Genomic DNA, 15,305 nt, shown 5'->3' on the forward strand with positions numbered 1-15,305 from the left:
CACTTCCTCTGCCTAATTAACAAAGTGCTCAAAAGCATTCCTCCCGGTAAATGAGCTCATGTTTGTACCCTTTTTCTTCTGGACAGTCTGGGTCACCTTTTAATCTTGCTGTATCTTCAAGGTCTTAGTTTTCCTTTCTACTATTGTTCCCTTTGACTTAAAGCCAAGGACACTCTTTTTACATAGTTTAGGTGTGTCTTATAGTCTCTAATTTGCTGCTGAGGATTTGATTCTCTATTTTTTCTGTACAGGCATTTTACAAGCAAACCCTTTGTTTTTCTCCAAGCATTAAAACCAGGGTATAAAACAGGCTGACAGGGCTATACACTGTTAATCATAATGAAATCAGTCTGGTTAATCAGCTTACTGTACCTCATCCACATGTTTTCTTTGTCCTTTTCTTGTAGGAAAAGATAGCACCATCGATGACAAGGCCATTACAAATTTATGGTGAGTTAAGCATCCTAATCTCCATCCATGGCTGTCCATTGTTTCTTCAAACTTTCCATTATTGGGTCCGATTTTCAAATTCATGTTGCCAGTTATAAGAAAACACAAACAACTGTAAAGTCTTAACTCAATGGCTAGCAAATACAGTGAAATATTATTCAGTGTTCCTGGAAAAGTGATATGTTATGATCCGAATGCATAATGAAATAACTGACATTATTTCAGTAAGATACAAGATCACATAAAATACTAGTTTTTGTGTACTTCTGGTTTTACTAGTTTAAACTTTAACCAACCCTGCGATCAAAGAGCTATGGCTGGAACTGACAGTGCTTTCAGTCACTCAATAATCTCAAAGCACGTATGTTAATGGTTTCCTGTGGCGTGTTTGACTTCTAGTAGCACTATGGAACAATTTTGTTAATGAGTGGGACCCCATTTTGTTTGTGTCATGCAAGTGCACAAGGATATACATGCATGTGCACATGGTTGAAATAATATACGGTTCTGCCTGTGATTTGACACTATTTCACTGATCGACAGGTGGCAGTAATGTTCCAAGATATGCAGCAATGAACCACAAAGACAAAAACGAAGAAGACTGCTACCTAGAAAAAATGGATGTAAACAATGCAGGATTTAAAATACTTAAAATTCAAAAATGTGTTTCAGTCAATGTTGATTCACTGTGTAGAATGATGTATGTGCAGAGTATGACACTAGAAGGCTGTTTTAAGATTCATTTTTGAAAGTTTCTCTATTCTCACCTAAAATCTGATCTGCCAGCAAGATTTTTGAAATCAGAACTAACTTCATTACACATATGTTATGAATGGTCTTTCAGTGATGCAGAAGACATCTTGTATCCAGCAGTTAAACTTTTGAAATTAAAAAATTATTTTTCATAGATTCTGGATTTATCAATGAGGGAGAAGACATAGATATAATTTTAAGAATTTGTGAACAGGTAATTGAACTTTTTTTTATGGAAAAACCATATGAGGCGCAAATTATTATTCAAAAGCAGAGTATTTTTATCTCTTCTGAGAGCACGTCCTCTCATAACACCTCCAACACCCTAACATGCCTAACTTACACCTACTGTGAACTTTGGTGGCCCATGAGGCCCAACTTTGGAACTCTTGGTCTCCTTGTACTTTGTCTTATTGAACAGATTCAGTACTTAGTACTTACTTCAAGGTCTCCTACTGTACTGAAGCTTTGGTGTTGTCCCTAACTTGTAAGTCGCTTGGGATAAAAGCGTCTGCCAAATGAGTAAATGTTATGTAATGGGTTAGCGTTAATAATTATTTTGCACTTTGATTTAAATACTTTTACCATGTGTCAACATATGTACAAGTTGATAGGGTTTTGTTTATTTACTGTAAAAGCATACTCCCCCATATGACTCAACCAAGGGAGACCACATTGGTTCTAACAATTCCATGTCACTACATGGGAACACTCACACTAAGGAAACACGCAATCCTCAGGACATTTGATTTAAATGACTTATTTACTGAACGGTATAAATACTGGAACAAAAGCAGGATCTGACAGGCTTTGGCATCTGAATGACTCAATGCTTTGTGCAAAATGCAAAGGCATTAACAAGCTGTGTGGCGTCTGACCTGCCGTAAGAGTCCTATCTGTTCCATTTCCTCTCTCAAGTGCTCCATCTTCCTTCTCATAGTGAAGCTGGGGTCTGTCGAGCTGTACTCCTGACGGCTTCCTCTGGTGAAGGCTGAAATAATAAATAAGTACATTGCTCTAAATTTCAGATAACATACAGTGAAACAAGCAGGTCAACCTCGAGCCACCTGAGATCTGTGTGAGGTCTGTGTGATAACAGATATGCACATCGCACAGATACACACAATTCATTCCTGTGAGGACAAAAACAGCATTGTGGTGAAAGAAATATCTATCGATGCATCTTTACCACTGTGGTTTCTAGCGACTGTCGAGGTATTCTTCAGACGTTATTCTTTCACCTTTTTTTTCTTTTACTGCTAGATAGCATGGGTGAGTACACTTCCTACAGCTCTTGATGAAAGGTTTCTTCCCTTTAGACGATTTGCTGCTCCTTTACTTCAGGGAACTAAGCGTCTTGTAATATATGGTGTTAAAACTAATTCAAAGTTTCAGTTCCCACTTAGGAGGTCGTCTAATCTTCACCCCAAACATCCTAAAAGTGAAGGACAATTTTCAATCAAATACAGGATACCTAACTTATGCAACTCTTTTTCTTTTTTGGTTAAAGTTACATACATGTGAGAAAATGTTTTCCAAATTAGTGAGGCACTTTATAAGATTCCTTGTGTTTTTCAGTGGTGGAACGTAACTAAGTACCTTTACTCAAGTCTATTACTTAAACAAAAATTAGAGGTACAACTTTATACTTCTACTCCACTATGATTTAGGGGGAAATATGGTACTTTTTACTCCCATAAATGTATGTAAAACATATAATTAGTAGTAACTTTTTCAATTAAGATTTTGTATACAAAACATATGAAGAGGTTATAACATATGATGCACGATTATACATTAAACTACCCAACAGTACAGTCTATTTTAATAACTGATTAATCAAAGTAAGAAAAAAAAAGATTAGCAGTTTTCCTTTGTCTTAAATCCCCATAGCCTTAACGGCTAATGCACTGATATAAAACAGATCAACAATTCTTCAGAAACCTTCCCCACTTCCAGAGAAAGGGCTCTGGGACTCCACCTAAGAATGTTTTGGCTTATGTGAAAAGGAAAGCGTTCACATCATACATATGAGCCTTGGGTTAAAGTGAAACACTTCCTTAGTGTTTATGCAAGCTAACTGTACCAAATATAGACCCATTTATTTAGTTCCACTGATTTGAGGGTGTCCTAAGTAAAAGAGACTGGTTTCTACTCATTCATATAGCAAATACTTGGGGAGGAAATTTTTCAAATATGTTTTGCTATTTACCACTTTTTAATTTTTACTTAAGCTTGTGGATTTATCAAGTCTTAAGGGTTTACATCCTTTCAAGTCTCTATTTCATTACTATCTACAGGAATCTATTCAAAAGAGGTCTTACAAATGGACATGGACTGTTGTCATTCTTGACATGACTTTTCTCACATTCACGCCAAAGTTGGCTCACACGTTTCCACCACACAGTAAAATGTTTGTCAGTCTATTTAAAAGCCGAAGTTCCATGATTATTACTGCAGTGAAAAGGAAAAAAAGGCAGATCCATAAAGTTAAGGCTATACGAGTAAAACAAAAAGAACTTGTGCATTACCTGATCTTGGTTTTAGTCCAAACACTGTCAAAGTGGTACTGAAATCATTGTTGCGCAAGCCCTCCTGGGGAAGAAAATCAGAAAAGTAATGTTATAATGTAACCGAGAGATGTTTTCAAATGATAACCTACTCGGATTTTTGTTTTTTCCCCAAACAGGATGTTTCTCACACGCACCTCACAGTCATCATTCCCACTGGAGTTTTTCCGAGCGCTCTGACACTTGTACTGTATGGAAAAGAAAAACAAATCGTTTTTAAGATTTGACACATATTGTTTTGCTTCTTTTCTATTCATGGTTTACAGCTGGACAGGTGTTCTACTACAGATGCAAACTTGAGGTGACTTTTGACGTTGAATATTTATTTTGTAGATATCATACTGACATACATAATGTGGGTGGGATGATAATGATAAAAGAACAACTAATAATCATCATACATTCTCTCATAATATTATGTTTAATCAAAATGAGAAAACCTGGGACTTTCTCAAGGATCTTTGTGGTTACCAGCACACATTTGCACATAACTTCTCAAAGTCACCCATGTTTTTTCCCACCAGTGATGGCATCTAGCAATGCAGGTTTTATTGGCAAAGGTTTTGACATATCTGCCTTGGAAAACAATGATCCCAGAGTCAGAATTTAGCCAACTAACGAGTTTTGTTCCGCTGCCACTTTACCACCCACAGATTAGATTGCTGCCGCTCTGGTGGCTCATGCGCAACTCTTACCTTAAGGTAATCTTTTCTCAGGTACTTGTTCCTCCTGCGATCTTCATTTTGATTGAGGACAGGTGGGACTTCGGGCCACTTTGGCTCTGAATCTGACTGATCTGTCTTCAGGCTGCCATCAAAGGAGCAGGAAGAAGATGGCTGTAAAAGTAGACAGAAAAAATTAAAATCATTCTCTGCATCCTCCAGAGAGAAAACATCACACAAGGAATGGGAGACAAAAAGAGTTTGTACCTGTCCACTTAGCACTGATGCTGCACTACTTCCTTCATCCAGAGAAGCACTAGAATAAAGACACAACAACTTTGATTTTTCCAGATCTCAGGAGAATATACTGTATACATACAGCAAAAATCTTAAGGCACTTGTGAAGAAATGCTGTACAATGAGGATGCTTTCAAAAACAAGACCATGAATTTCTATTTATAGATCAACTTCATACAATGTGAGGCAAACAGAAAAACCCTAAATCCAATCAATATCTGGTCTGATCAACTTTTACCTGGAAGAGCAACAATATTTCTTGGTACACTGGCAAAAACTTTCTCAAGAAACTTGGCAGTTAGGTTGTTCAAAGGATCATGGACAACTCCCCACAGTTGCTCCGTGGATTTAGGCTGTCGCAGTGTCTGCTGTCTCTTCATGTGATCCCAGATTGACTCCATGATGATGAGATAAGCACTTTGTGGGGGCCAAACCATCTGTTTCAAGACACCTTGTTCTTCTTGTTGTTTAAGATAGTTCTTTTTGACACTGGCTGTATGTTTGGGGTTGTTGTCATGGCACAGAATTAATCTATGATCAATCAGACCTCTCCTGGTGGTACTGTATGATGGATCAGAATCCGTCTGGACTTTTCAGCATTGATGACACAACTAATTCTGACCAAATGCTAAACTCCATTTGAGGAATTCCAGCCCCAAACCTGCAAGGAACCTCTATCATGCTTAACTGTTGCCTGCAGACACTCAGCCTTAAAGCGCTCTCCAGCCCTTCTTCAAACAAACAGCCTTCTGTTGGAGCCCAATATTTCAGAATTTGACACATGAGTCCAGAGTAACTGCAGGCATTTTTCTTCACCCAAGTTCCTGTGTTTTCGTGCAGAGGTAAGTCACTTGACTTTGTTTCCCCATCAGAGGAATGGCTTTTTGGCTGCAAGTCTTCCATAAAGACCACTTCCACTGACCTCTCTGGACTGTAGTCAAAGTCAAAGCTAACTTTATAGTCATTCAGACCACACAGCAAGAAGAGCACAGCAGAACAAAATTGCATTCCTCCCAGCTCAATGTGCAAATGATTGACAAAAGTGAGACAAACTAGGACATAACAAATAGTGCACCATGTCATAACAAATTTTGGACAAATAGACAATTGTAACAGTCAGCTTATTGCACAATATGACAGTATGTAAACATTAACACTTGCAGAAATAATAAAAGCATTGATTTATTGCACAGTGTAACAGCAGATACGAGGCGCAAACCGTATATAACAGGACTAGGTCAAAATATAGAATGTGGCTGGACCGCCCTTTATCTGTTTGATTCTCTGCTACTCTCTGTGCTCACATGTACAGTATTTTAATGCAGCCAAATTCCCGATAAAGCTGTTTTCATTTACATGTTTTTCTGTTTCTGTTGACACACAACGGGACAAGTATGAAATAGTGACTGAAACATGGTCCATTAATACTACATCTTAACCAGCAGTCACTTACAAGCCATTTCCAAGCTGCTGCTCTGCACTGCTAAAATCCTGATTTTATAACCGCGGTGTCGTCTGACAAAATCACCATACACATAGGTTAAAGACAATGGCTTTGCTGTATTTACTTGTAAAATTATCAATCAGAGAGAAAGTTAGAGGCTCATTGACGTCTATGCAGCTGCCGTGTGGTCAATTGAATGAGACACATATAGAGGTGTGCCTGCGGAGGGAAAGCCCAACCTTGCACTTGCGGGGCAATACTGGCAACTCTCTAAGGTTTGTCCAGAAAGTCACTAGATTTTTCACTATGTGCTTTTTTGAAGAAAAGCCATTGAAGGGGTGTGAAAATTCAGTAAATCTAGCGACAAAGGCACTAAGTTGGCAGTAGTGCCTGTAAATGCCGCCTGATGGCGCTATAGAAACCGTTTGCGCCTTTTCATTTTGAAAGAGCAACTACAATCCTGAAAACTCCAACGCTTGGCCAGCCAACCGATGGTGTAACCTCAGCACCGAACCCCTCACTCACTCAGTCCCTCTGGTCTGAGGCAGTGCAGCTGCCATATCAGACAGAGATGCAGCTGTTCAGGATGTTGACTACGGTGCCAATGTGGAATGTGGTGAGGACAAGAGGGGGGAGGTTTGCTCCCCTCATCTGTCACTGGAAGTGCAGGCATTGCTGGGCTTGCTTGACTAGTGAGGTGGTGTTTGCAGTCCGCATCAGGTCATCTTTGATGACAACAGTTGTTAGTCATCAGGGAGAACAACAAAGGGCTCAGGAAATAACCCTGTTGAACACCTTTGTTCAGGACGATGGTCTCAGAAGTGTTTTTTGCAACTTGTATTAACTGACGTGTGTCCGTGAGGAAGTGTAATCTTCAGTTGCACAGTAGGGTATGGACCGGCTTCTGGGGGATGACGTGTGTGTTGAGGGCGGAGCTGAATTCAATGAAGAGCAGCTGCATGTGTCAGGTTCAGGTGAATTGCTGATGATATGGCATCATCAGTAGAGCGGTTAGGGTGGTATGTAAACTGGAGTGGCTCAACTTTGCAGGGAGTCTGGATGTTATATGGTCCTTGACCACCCTCTCAAAGCATTTCGTCATTATGGGGGTGGGTCCTACATGGCTGTCATCATTGAGGCTTGACACTAGTGACTTCTTTGGTATTGGTATGACGGTGGCAGCCTTGAAGCATGAAAGGACAACAGCTTGACTCAGGAAGGTGTTGAAGATGTCTGTGAGGATGTGTGTTAGTCTTTCTGCACATTCCCTGAGCACATGCCCTGGTATGCTGTCAGGACCTGCAGCTTTTTCTATATGGCTGTACCAGGGTCCCACAACTGCCTGCCAGTTCTGACCTGATAGCGCTGCTAGACATCTTTTTATTTTGAACAGAAGTCAGCTTGATGTATCTTTTGTCTGCTGCTCTGTTTCCTTGGCTGAGCATTGCATTGCTGGTCCTCAACTTTTCCCATTTCTGTGTGATTCTGCAGAATAGCCTAGACAGCACATCTTGCTGATGCAGGATGACTACCTTGTATCTTAAGCTATGCTCATTCTTGCTGTTTTCCTGTTTTATATTATTTAAAATGTAAAATTGTGTTTTGGACTATCAGTCAAAAAGACTTCATCTGTCCGACTGGAAATTGTGAAGGAGATTCTTTACAGGAGCCTCTGATCCCTTGGGAAGAGCTCCTTTCCTGAGGCTGTGACCCTGCTTAACTCCACATCACATCGCTAAGCATTACTGCACTGTCTCAGTACTTTTATAGTTGCACTGCCCATTCTTGCACAGGCTGAACCTCTCACGTTGTTCAGATTACTATTATTTATATTGTAAATACAACCAACTGTACATGTTTTTTCTATACTGTACATACAACCCTTATATATACAGTACACTCCCCTTTCCAACTCTGCCCACTTCAACTCTATGTATAATATATTTAATATAGTATACATATATTCTAATCTTTTTATATGTTGCTCTCCATTGTCAATAACACTTTAAGATACACCACTTATGATATAGTACTTACTTATACCTGCACTTATCTATAAATAAAACTATTCTTTTGCACTTCTGGTTAGATGCCAACTGCATTTCATTGGCTTTGTACCGGCCCTCTGCACAATGACAATAAAGTTGAATCTAACCTAATATAATTTTACAGACTAAAGGATAAATCAATCGCTTGAACAAAAAAAAGTGAAATAATTCTTATTTACAACTTTATATAATATTCTAGCGTACTACCTGTGTCTGGCTATAATGTTAGGATCCAATCTAGCCATGATATCATACTGTAGTAAAAGTGAAATATTTGCCTCTAAATTTTGTTTTTGTTTGTTTTGTGCATGATTTTCTTTTAATAAAACCTGTTGGAAACAGGCTACAATGTATTTTGTAAAAAAAAAAAAATACAATTCCTACAAAACTGACTGTCTATAGAAAAGATTTTTCTATCAAACAGCAGTGTAGTAGTATCTACCAATTGTGTCTCTATAGTTTCCTTTGAGAGAGGGACAGAGCAGATAACATACCAAATGACCTCATTACTGGCTACCCGATAAATGCTTGCTTCTGTTCAGCAGTACTTAACATGTGGTGGCACATTATGTGTGATTCAGTACGTACCTTCGAGCAGTCTGAGGCGGAGGCCTTGGTTTGCTGCTGGAGCTCCCAGAGTGACTTAGGAACCTGGAGACGGAAAAGAGATTCAGGTACAGTTACAGTACTGTATAAAGACAATAACTGTTAAAATGACAATGACTCGTGTTACATTGTGGATTCAGTTTTTTTCCAGCGTAAATAATTAATATAAAAATGCTTACAAATGGAGCTGGCCGGAAAAAGAAAACAACTGGGCTGAGTCATATTCAACAGAAATTTCCCCAGTTGAGCAACAAAGGCAAGCTCATTTGCACAATGGATGGAGTGTGTGTTTATAGGCTTGGATTCATTTTAGCAACAGTGCTGATTTACACAACACTTATCAAAGTTTGCATAAACCAGCTCATGGAAAAAGTGAGATAATTCCACTTCTAAAATGGAAACATTTTCATACATTCATAGAATAAAAAACAACTCAGATGTCCTCATAGTCATTCATATATGACAAAAAACCCCTGATGAAACCCGTATGGGAATGTATGTTTTTAAAAGCATTACTTGTGTACCGTACTTGTTGAGGTAGATAAAGAAACACCCCACAGACTGGTTGTTTCAGTGCCAGTCTGACATCCAAACTGTCTGTAAATGACAACAAAGAAAGTCACCCATCTACCTGTGTGCCCGGCCAGTCACTCTCCGTCGGTGAATAAGACTCTCTGCTCTGCAAATTAAGGAGCGTCGTCTAGAAGATGTACATCAAATGTATGGCAGCCAAGTCAAGGGAGAAAGCAGGGAACAAAAGGTAATCAGGGAGGGACAGGAGTGGAAAGAGAGAAAGCGAAATAAAGCTGATAAGAATTTGATTTGCAGAGGGGAAAGAGGTCACATGGTACTGATGGAGCGATATTTGGGGACATAAGGAGAAATATCTATGTGGATATTGATAAACAGAGAGTGAATCCACAAACACAGGAGTGTGTAGACAGTGTGTACAACTCTAACTCTGAGTAAAAGCAAATAAATATCAGATTCTGGCAAACAATCTCCCCTGTAAGCTGTTAGCCTGAGCAGTAGGAGCAGAAATGTGGATTTAAGCAGTACAGCAGATGAAAATCTAAACTAATGTGGTAGTGTTTCAGTAGACATCGGATGACTTTCGTAGAATAGAAGTGAGAACCACAGACCTATTCTGCTGTTCCTGCTGCAAAAGTTGAACAGCAATCTTCCTCAGATCCAGCACTTCCTTCAGCTCATCATCCTCTTCATCAACTAGCTGCTCCTTGTCAGAACTGCAAAAAAAATTCAAAGTCAAAGTTATTACCATCAAAGAAAGTACAACACTCGCCGTTCTGAGTCACGAGTTTGCCTTTGGCAACAACATATAGTAATTCGGCCCGAATTCACAAAATGTCCGCCAAGAGTAGACGTCACATCCCGTAAAAATAACACATTCAAAAAGCCTAAACACACCAAAATACAAAATCTTCTTTGACCTAGTCATGCATATGTAAACTAAAATATGTTATCTAAACTTTTCCAATTTCACAGTATAATCTCTCCAAAATATTTGTAAATATTTTAAGAGACTGCACACTGAATGTGACTATTCAGAGTAGCTGCAATCATTGCATAACTGGTTTTCTAGGGTTCATGTATATGCTAGACCTGTACATCAACCAGACCACTTGATGACTAATCTGCTTACACTAGGGGGTTCGCCATCTAGCTGACTGACTGAGCAGTCAGCAGCTGTAAACACTAGTCAGTGCTGTCGGTAGTAAGCAGCTCATTATGGACAATATGTTCTCAGCCTTCATTTCTCGATTTACAATACCTGATTTGAAGAGAAATCTTTACTTTTATATCTACAAACATTTTTTTATACTTAGTAGTAATGCTGTGTCATCACAATCAAGAGGATTTAAAAGTATTTACAGTCCTGGTTGAAATTACTGGCACCCCTGAATTTTAAGTGCAGAATTTAGAATATCTTAAGAAATCAATGCGAAATAACCAATTTTGTATAATCAAAATATTTTAATAAAATGTCTGAACAAAAGAAAATAAAAAAACAAAACTTTCATAATAGTGAAATAGTACAAACACATAATTTACCCCAAACACAGTTATTGGCAGCCTTCACAATTATTTGTTTGCAGACCCTTTGGCAACAACGACAGCCTCTAAATATTTCTTGTAGCCATCTAGGAGCTTTTTCTACTTGTCTGCTGGTAGTTTCTGCCACTCTTCCACTGCTATACGTTCAAGCTCTTTTTAAGCTTGCAGGATTCCAGCAGATTTCAGCTCTCTCCAAAGGTTTTCAACGGGATTTAGGTCAGGACTCATTAATGTCCAGTTTAAAACAGTCCATCTTTGCCTTTTCAACCATTCTGTTGTGCTAATGGATGTTTGCTTTGTGTCGTTGTCCTGCTGAAAGACCCAAGGATGCCTTTAACCTAGTTTTCTGACACTGGGTAACACATTTTGGGATTTCATCATTCCTTTAATACATTCAATGCCTCCAGTACCAGAGGCAGCAAAGAAGCTCCACAGCATGATACAACCTCCACCATGTTTTACTGTAGGTCGGGTGTTCTTTTCCAATAGCGTTTTCCTCCCTGGCCTTCGCCCATGGAGCCCTACTGGCGTATGGTACGGGCTGAAACCACCACTCCACATGGCTCCAGGTCAGCCTGAAGCTCTTTAGATGTCTTGTGTGGTGTTTTTTCCACAATTAGCATCAACCTTTGCAGACTTCTCTGAGTTTCTTCTCGTCCTGGAAGCGTTTTAACAGTTTTATGACTGTGAAACTTCTTGAGGACATTACGAACTGTTGAAAAAGGGATTTCACCATCTTTGACAATTGCCTTGTAGCCTTTGGAATTATGTATTTTGTTAATAGCATTTCTGATGCTCTCAGACAGCTCTCGTGTCTTCGCCATTGTGAAGATGAAACTAGAAACAAATCAGCCCCTTTTTATGCAGTAAATCCATCATTCATTGTCTAATTCAGGTCATGTGACCACTGAATATTAAACACAGGTGAGTTTTATCTGATTTTTATTTTGTTTGAGGAACTAATTTAATCCACCAAAAGGGTGCCAATAATTGTGTCAAGTATACATTTTATGTCTGTATTTTTATTTCACTGTATGAAAGCAATTTTCGTTGTCGTTCAGTATCTTTGGACATTTTATTAAATATTCTGATAATTCAAAATTGGTTAATATGATGAATTTCTGATGATATTCTAAATTCTATTCTTAAAATTATTCAAAACATCAGCCACAAAACATCTCTGTGCATTTTCCCCCCCTTTTTTTTACTGTAAGCTTATCCTGGTCAAAGCCAGCTACTTTACTAGTCCAGAACTGTTTTGCAGCCCTGATGACTCATTGAAATCTGTGATCAGAAAACTCCTCACTCCCACAAAGTCTTTGTCAAAACAGATTTACATCTAAAAAATAAAATCATTTGCATCAGGATTGAAAAAAAAAACTCACCCTGACTCCTCTTTCCAGCTGTCTTTATCTTTGCTTTGGTGAGACATGTTAAGAACTTTTTCCAGTTCCTGAAACACACACAGACCAGCCATGTTGGAGACCAATAAACAGACATTTTTTTTATCTTTCCTTCTTTTCCCATAGATTCCCCATACTTTTCTTGATGTTTGACATCACCCTTTTCCCAAATGATGGCTAAATATGTTTTTCAAATATGTGTGCGTGCATGTTTGTATATGGAGACATTTTTGATCGCTAGATTCATACCTTTATACAAGAGACATGACTGCTCTGCTGACCATCACACTCTGACAGAGCAGGATCCTCGTCAGGGTTGGGCTCTATAAAGTCATAGAGATCCTGATCTGATAAAGGGAGGAAGCATCCGCGTTGATCACATAAACTTACATTTTAGGCACTTCATTCAACAACCCTGTGTCTCTGTTATTGCTTTCAAAGCGAATATGTGATACTTATTTTCGGTAACCTTTGCAGGAGTCCATTTTGGAGAGGAGCGAGAGGGCATCAGCACGGGCTGTCTCTGAAACCTGAGAGTGCAGGCTGACGGTGTCGTCGTCTGAGGGCTGCAGGAGACGGAAAGAATGAGGAGGGATCTCCAGGTTCGGTTCAAATAAACTTCTGTCCTGGTCTGTTTACCTGCATTTTAGTACTCGTATTTTTACATATTTAAATAGACATTTTTGCACACGATTGTCATTTTAAGATGAACTTGTCCATATGAATACTTGTGCAGCACCTGCAGAATTTGCATCACAGTTTCACCTGATTCAACATCTGCTTAATCTGTTTTATCTGTTGCATCTTGTTGCTTTTCTAAACTATTGAGAGAAATAGTAATTTATCTTCATATATTCATTACTATATACTGTATCAGTCTTTCCATTTCTTGCCATCATTTGAAGTTTAAGAATTATAGCCCGCTCTAGACGTCTACCAAGACATACCTCTGAACTTGACTGTATACATCTTAGACTGGATTAAGTCTCTCATGTTATCCTGCTGTCATTAATAATGATATATGTTTGCTTCTCATGCAAACATATATCATGCTTCATGACTCAGCAGTAGGAGGGAGGTTAGTTGTGCCTGGGACTGAGTCAGAGTCCCACACACATGGCTTGTCATTTTAGACTCAGTTATTCCCCATCTGTCCACCAGTCGGCCTCAGAGAGCATCCTTTGCAACAGTTTGAGCAGTGCCTGGTTGCCAGAATATATCCAGCCACTGTTTTATCCAGGCTGCCCACCTTTCTTATTACCCACAGCCAGTGTTTTGCTTCTCTGGTGTTGACTGCGAGGCTGAATTTTGATCTAGTAAATACAGTCCTATCCTCTACTGCTTTGTCTGAAGAGTCTGCTTTTGAGTCCCATTGCCTGAACCCAAGAATGCTTCAATTTTTAAGCTGTTTTTTTTATCTTTAATATAATTTAACATTTCTAAATGATGAATGAGAAACAAAATTCCAGAAAGTATACTTTGACATTGTAGGACCACACGCTCATCATGTATTGGCAATGCCATCAGTTAATGTTGTGTTAACACTGACCTCTGTTGTTGACAGCCTCTTGTCACCGTTATCACTACCAATTCCAGAGTCAGGCCCATGGTTCTTACTGGGATAAAAATCTTCCATGCTGGAAGTATGCAAAAAAAAACAGCTCATTAGGGTTTCTGTTCGTCACAGCGAAAGAGGAAATCAAATTTTCATCTGCACTTGAAAAGATACCATTTGATACCTTTACATCATGAAAAAACATAAAACATAACTGGGTGTAGATACATTAACAAATGCATGAGGAATTAAAAAAAAAACAAAATAACAATATGATTAAAGGAACAGAAGTGATAAATAGATGCATTAAGCTTCATGTCACCATGAAACAATACTTGGTAAATGGATCAGTACCTATCCGTAAGTGGCTGTGGAAGGCATCGTTTGCCGAGGGAGGGAAGGTCCAGGGTGTCTGGTTTCTTGTCCATCCTACATGCCTGGATGTTCAGGTACTTGAATATGTGCACTTTGCCCTTGAGACAGATCTGAAACGTAGAAATGTACACAAGGTGTCTCTAGAGTCTGAATAATTGTCAATGTTCAATCATCCACTAGATAGTGCAATTGTACCGGGTTCATTCGAATGTGAGGGAAATGACAACCTGGCAACTCAACCACACACAGGGAACATGCAAACACTGAAAGTTTGACACCACACATATACTTCACGTCCACATCATATGCACAAACACAAACATGAAATGAATGCACATGCCTGTGCGGGTGGAGACTGCATAGGATTGTTGTCTAGGATGATGTGCTGCAGCTGCCTGAGTTTCCTGTAGGCTGGAGGAATCTCTGTGATCTTATTGCAGGAGAAATCAAGTCGGATGAGAGGCAGGTCAGCCAACTCTGCGGGAACAGACAAAAGAAGAGTTTTATTAAGAGCTTTTGTTGAATGTGAAGCACTGCCTACAACATGCAATGGGGAACACATTGCATGCTTTGTCACACTGATGAGTTAGACATAACGAACGTATTGCAATACCCTAAAAACTGAGCCAAGTCCATATCGGTCTTATTTCTATTTACTAATTACTTATTTCTGGGTTGATCTGCTGTATACAGTAGTATAACATCTGAAAGGAGTACTCCAGCAATTTACAATTGCAGCTCTATAAAGTTGGGGGACTTGGTAAAAATTGACGTAACAGAGGCCAAGATATCCTGACTTTTTTGTCCCTAGTATGGGTCAAGCTCCAATAACACTAGATCCCACAATTCCCATAATACAATCAATAGCATCTGTACATTGGACTCTTACATTAAACTCTCCTTGCCTGGTAGATGCCCACATCTCTTTTAATGCAGCTTTCCATTCAAATGTTGTAGTCTCCAAGCTCCAGCCTCCAACTTAAAGGTGTGGTCATGTGACATTGTTAATTTAACACACTCAAATTCAGAAGAGATGGGAAGAAGTACCGGCAACTAGCTTTATGTC

The 15,305-nt window shown here is 39.1% G+C and overlaps 1 protein-coding gene across 1 annotated transcript in view; it reads right to left on the minus strand.

The window, feature by feature from the left end:
* Nucleotides 1-15,305, minus strand: part of lrch2 (leucine-rich repeats and calponin homology (CH) domain containing 2) — a 31,874-nt gene that overhangs the window by 6,001 nt on the left and 10,568 nt on the right. Inside the window, exons 5-18 of the mRNA XM_040150754.1 lie at nt 14,580-14,716; nt 14,219-14,349; nt 13,859-13,946; nt 12,779-12,875; nt 12,559-12,656; nt 12,292-12,359; nt 9,973-10,077; nt 9,462-9,530; nt 8,813-8,875; nt 4,703-4,751; nt 4,469-4,609; nt 3,911-3,961; nt 3,735-3,798; nt 2,082-2,194 (exon numbers count right to left, since the gene is read on the minus strand). Of these exons, the coding sequence (XP_040006688.1) occupies nt 2,082-2,194; nt 3,735-3,798; nt 3,911-3,961; nt 4,469-4,609; nt 4,703-4,751; nt 8,813-8,875; nt 9,462-9,530; nt 9,973-10,077; nt 12,292-12,359; nt 12,559-12,656; nt 12,779-12,875; nt 13,859-13,946; nt 14,219-14,349; nt 14,580-14,716 (1,274 nt within the window). The remainder of the gene's footprint in view (nt 1-2,081; nt 2,195-3,734; nt 3,799-3,910; nt 3,962-4,468; nt 4,610-4,702; nt 4,752-8,812; nt 8,876-9,461; nt 9,531-9,972; nt 10,078-12,291; nt 12,360-12,558; nt 12,657-12,778; nt 12,876-13,858; nt 13,947-14,218; nt 14,350-14,579; nt 14,717-15,305) is intronic.

This window comes from Xiphias gladius, chromosome 17 (assembly GCF_016859285.1).
Source record: "Xiphias gladius isolate SHS-SW01 ecotype Sanya breed wild chromosome 17, ASM1685928v1, whole genome shotgun sequence".
Taxonomy (NCBI): Eukaryota; Metazoa; Chordata; class Actinopteri; order Istiophoriformes; family Xiphiidae; genus Xiphias; species Xiphias gladius.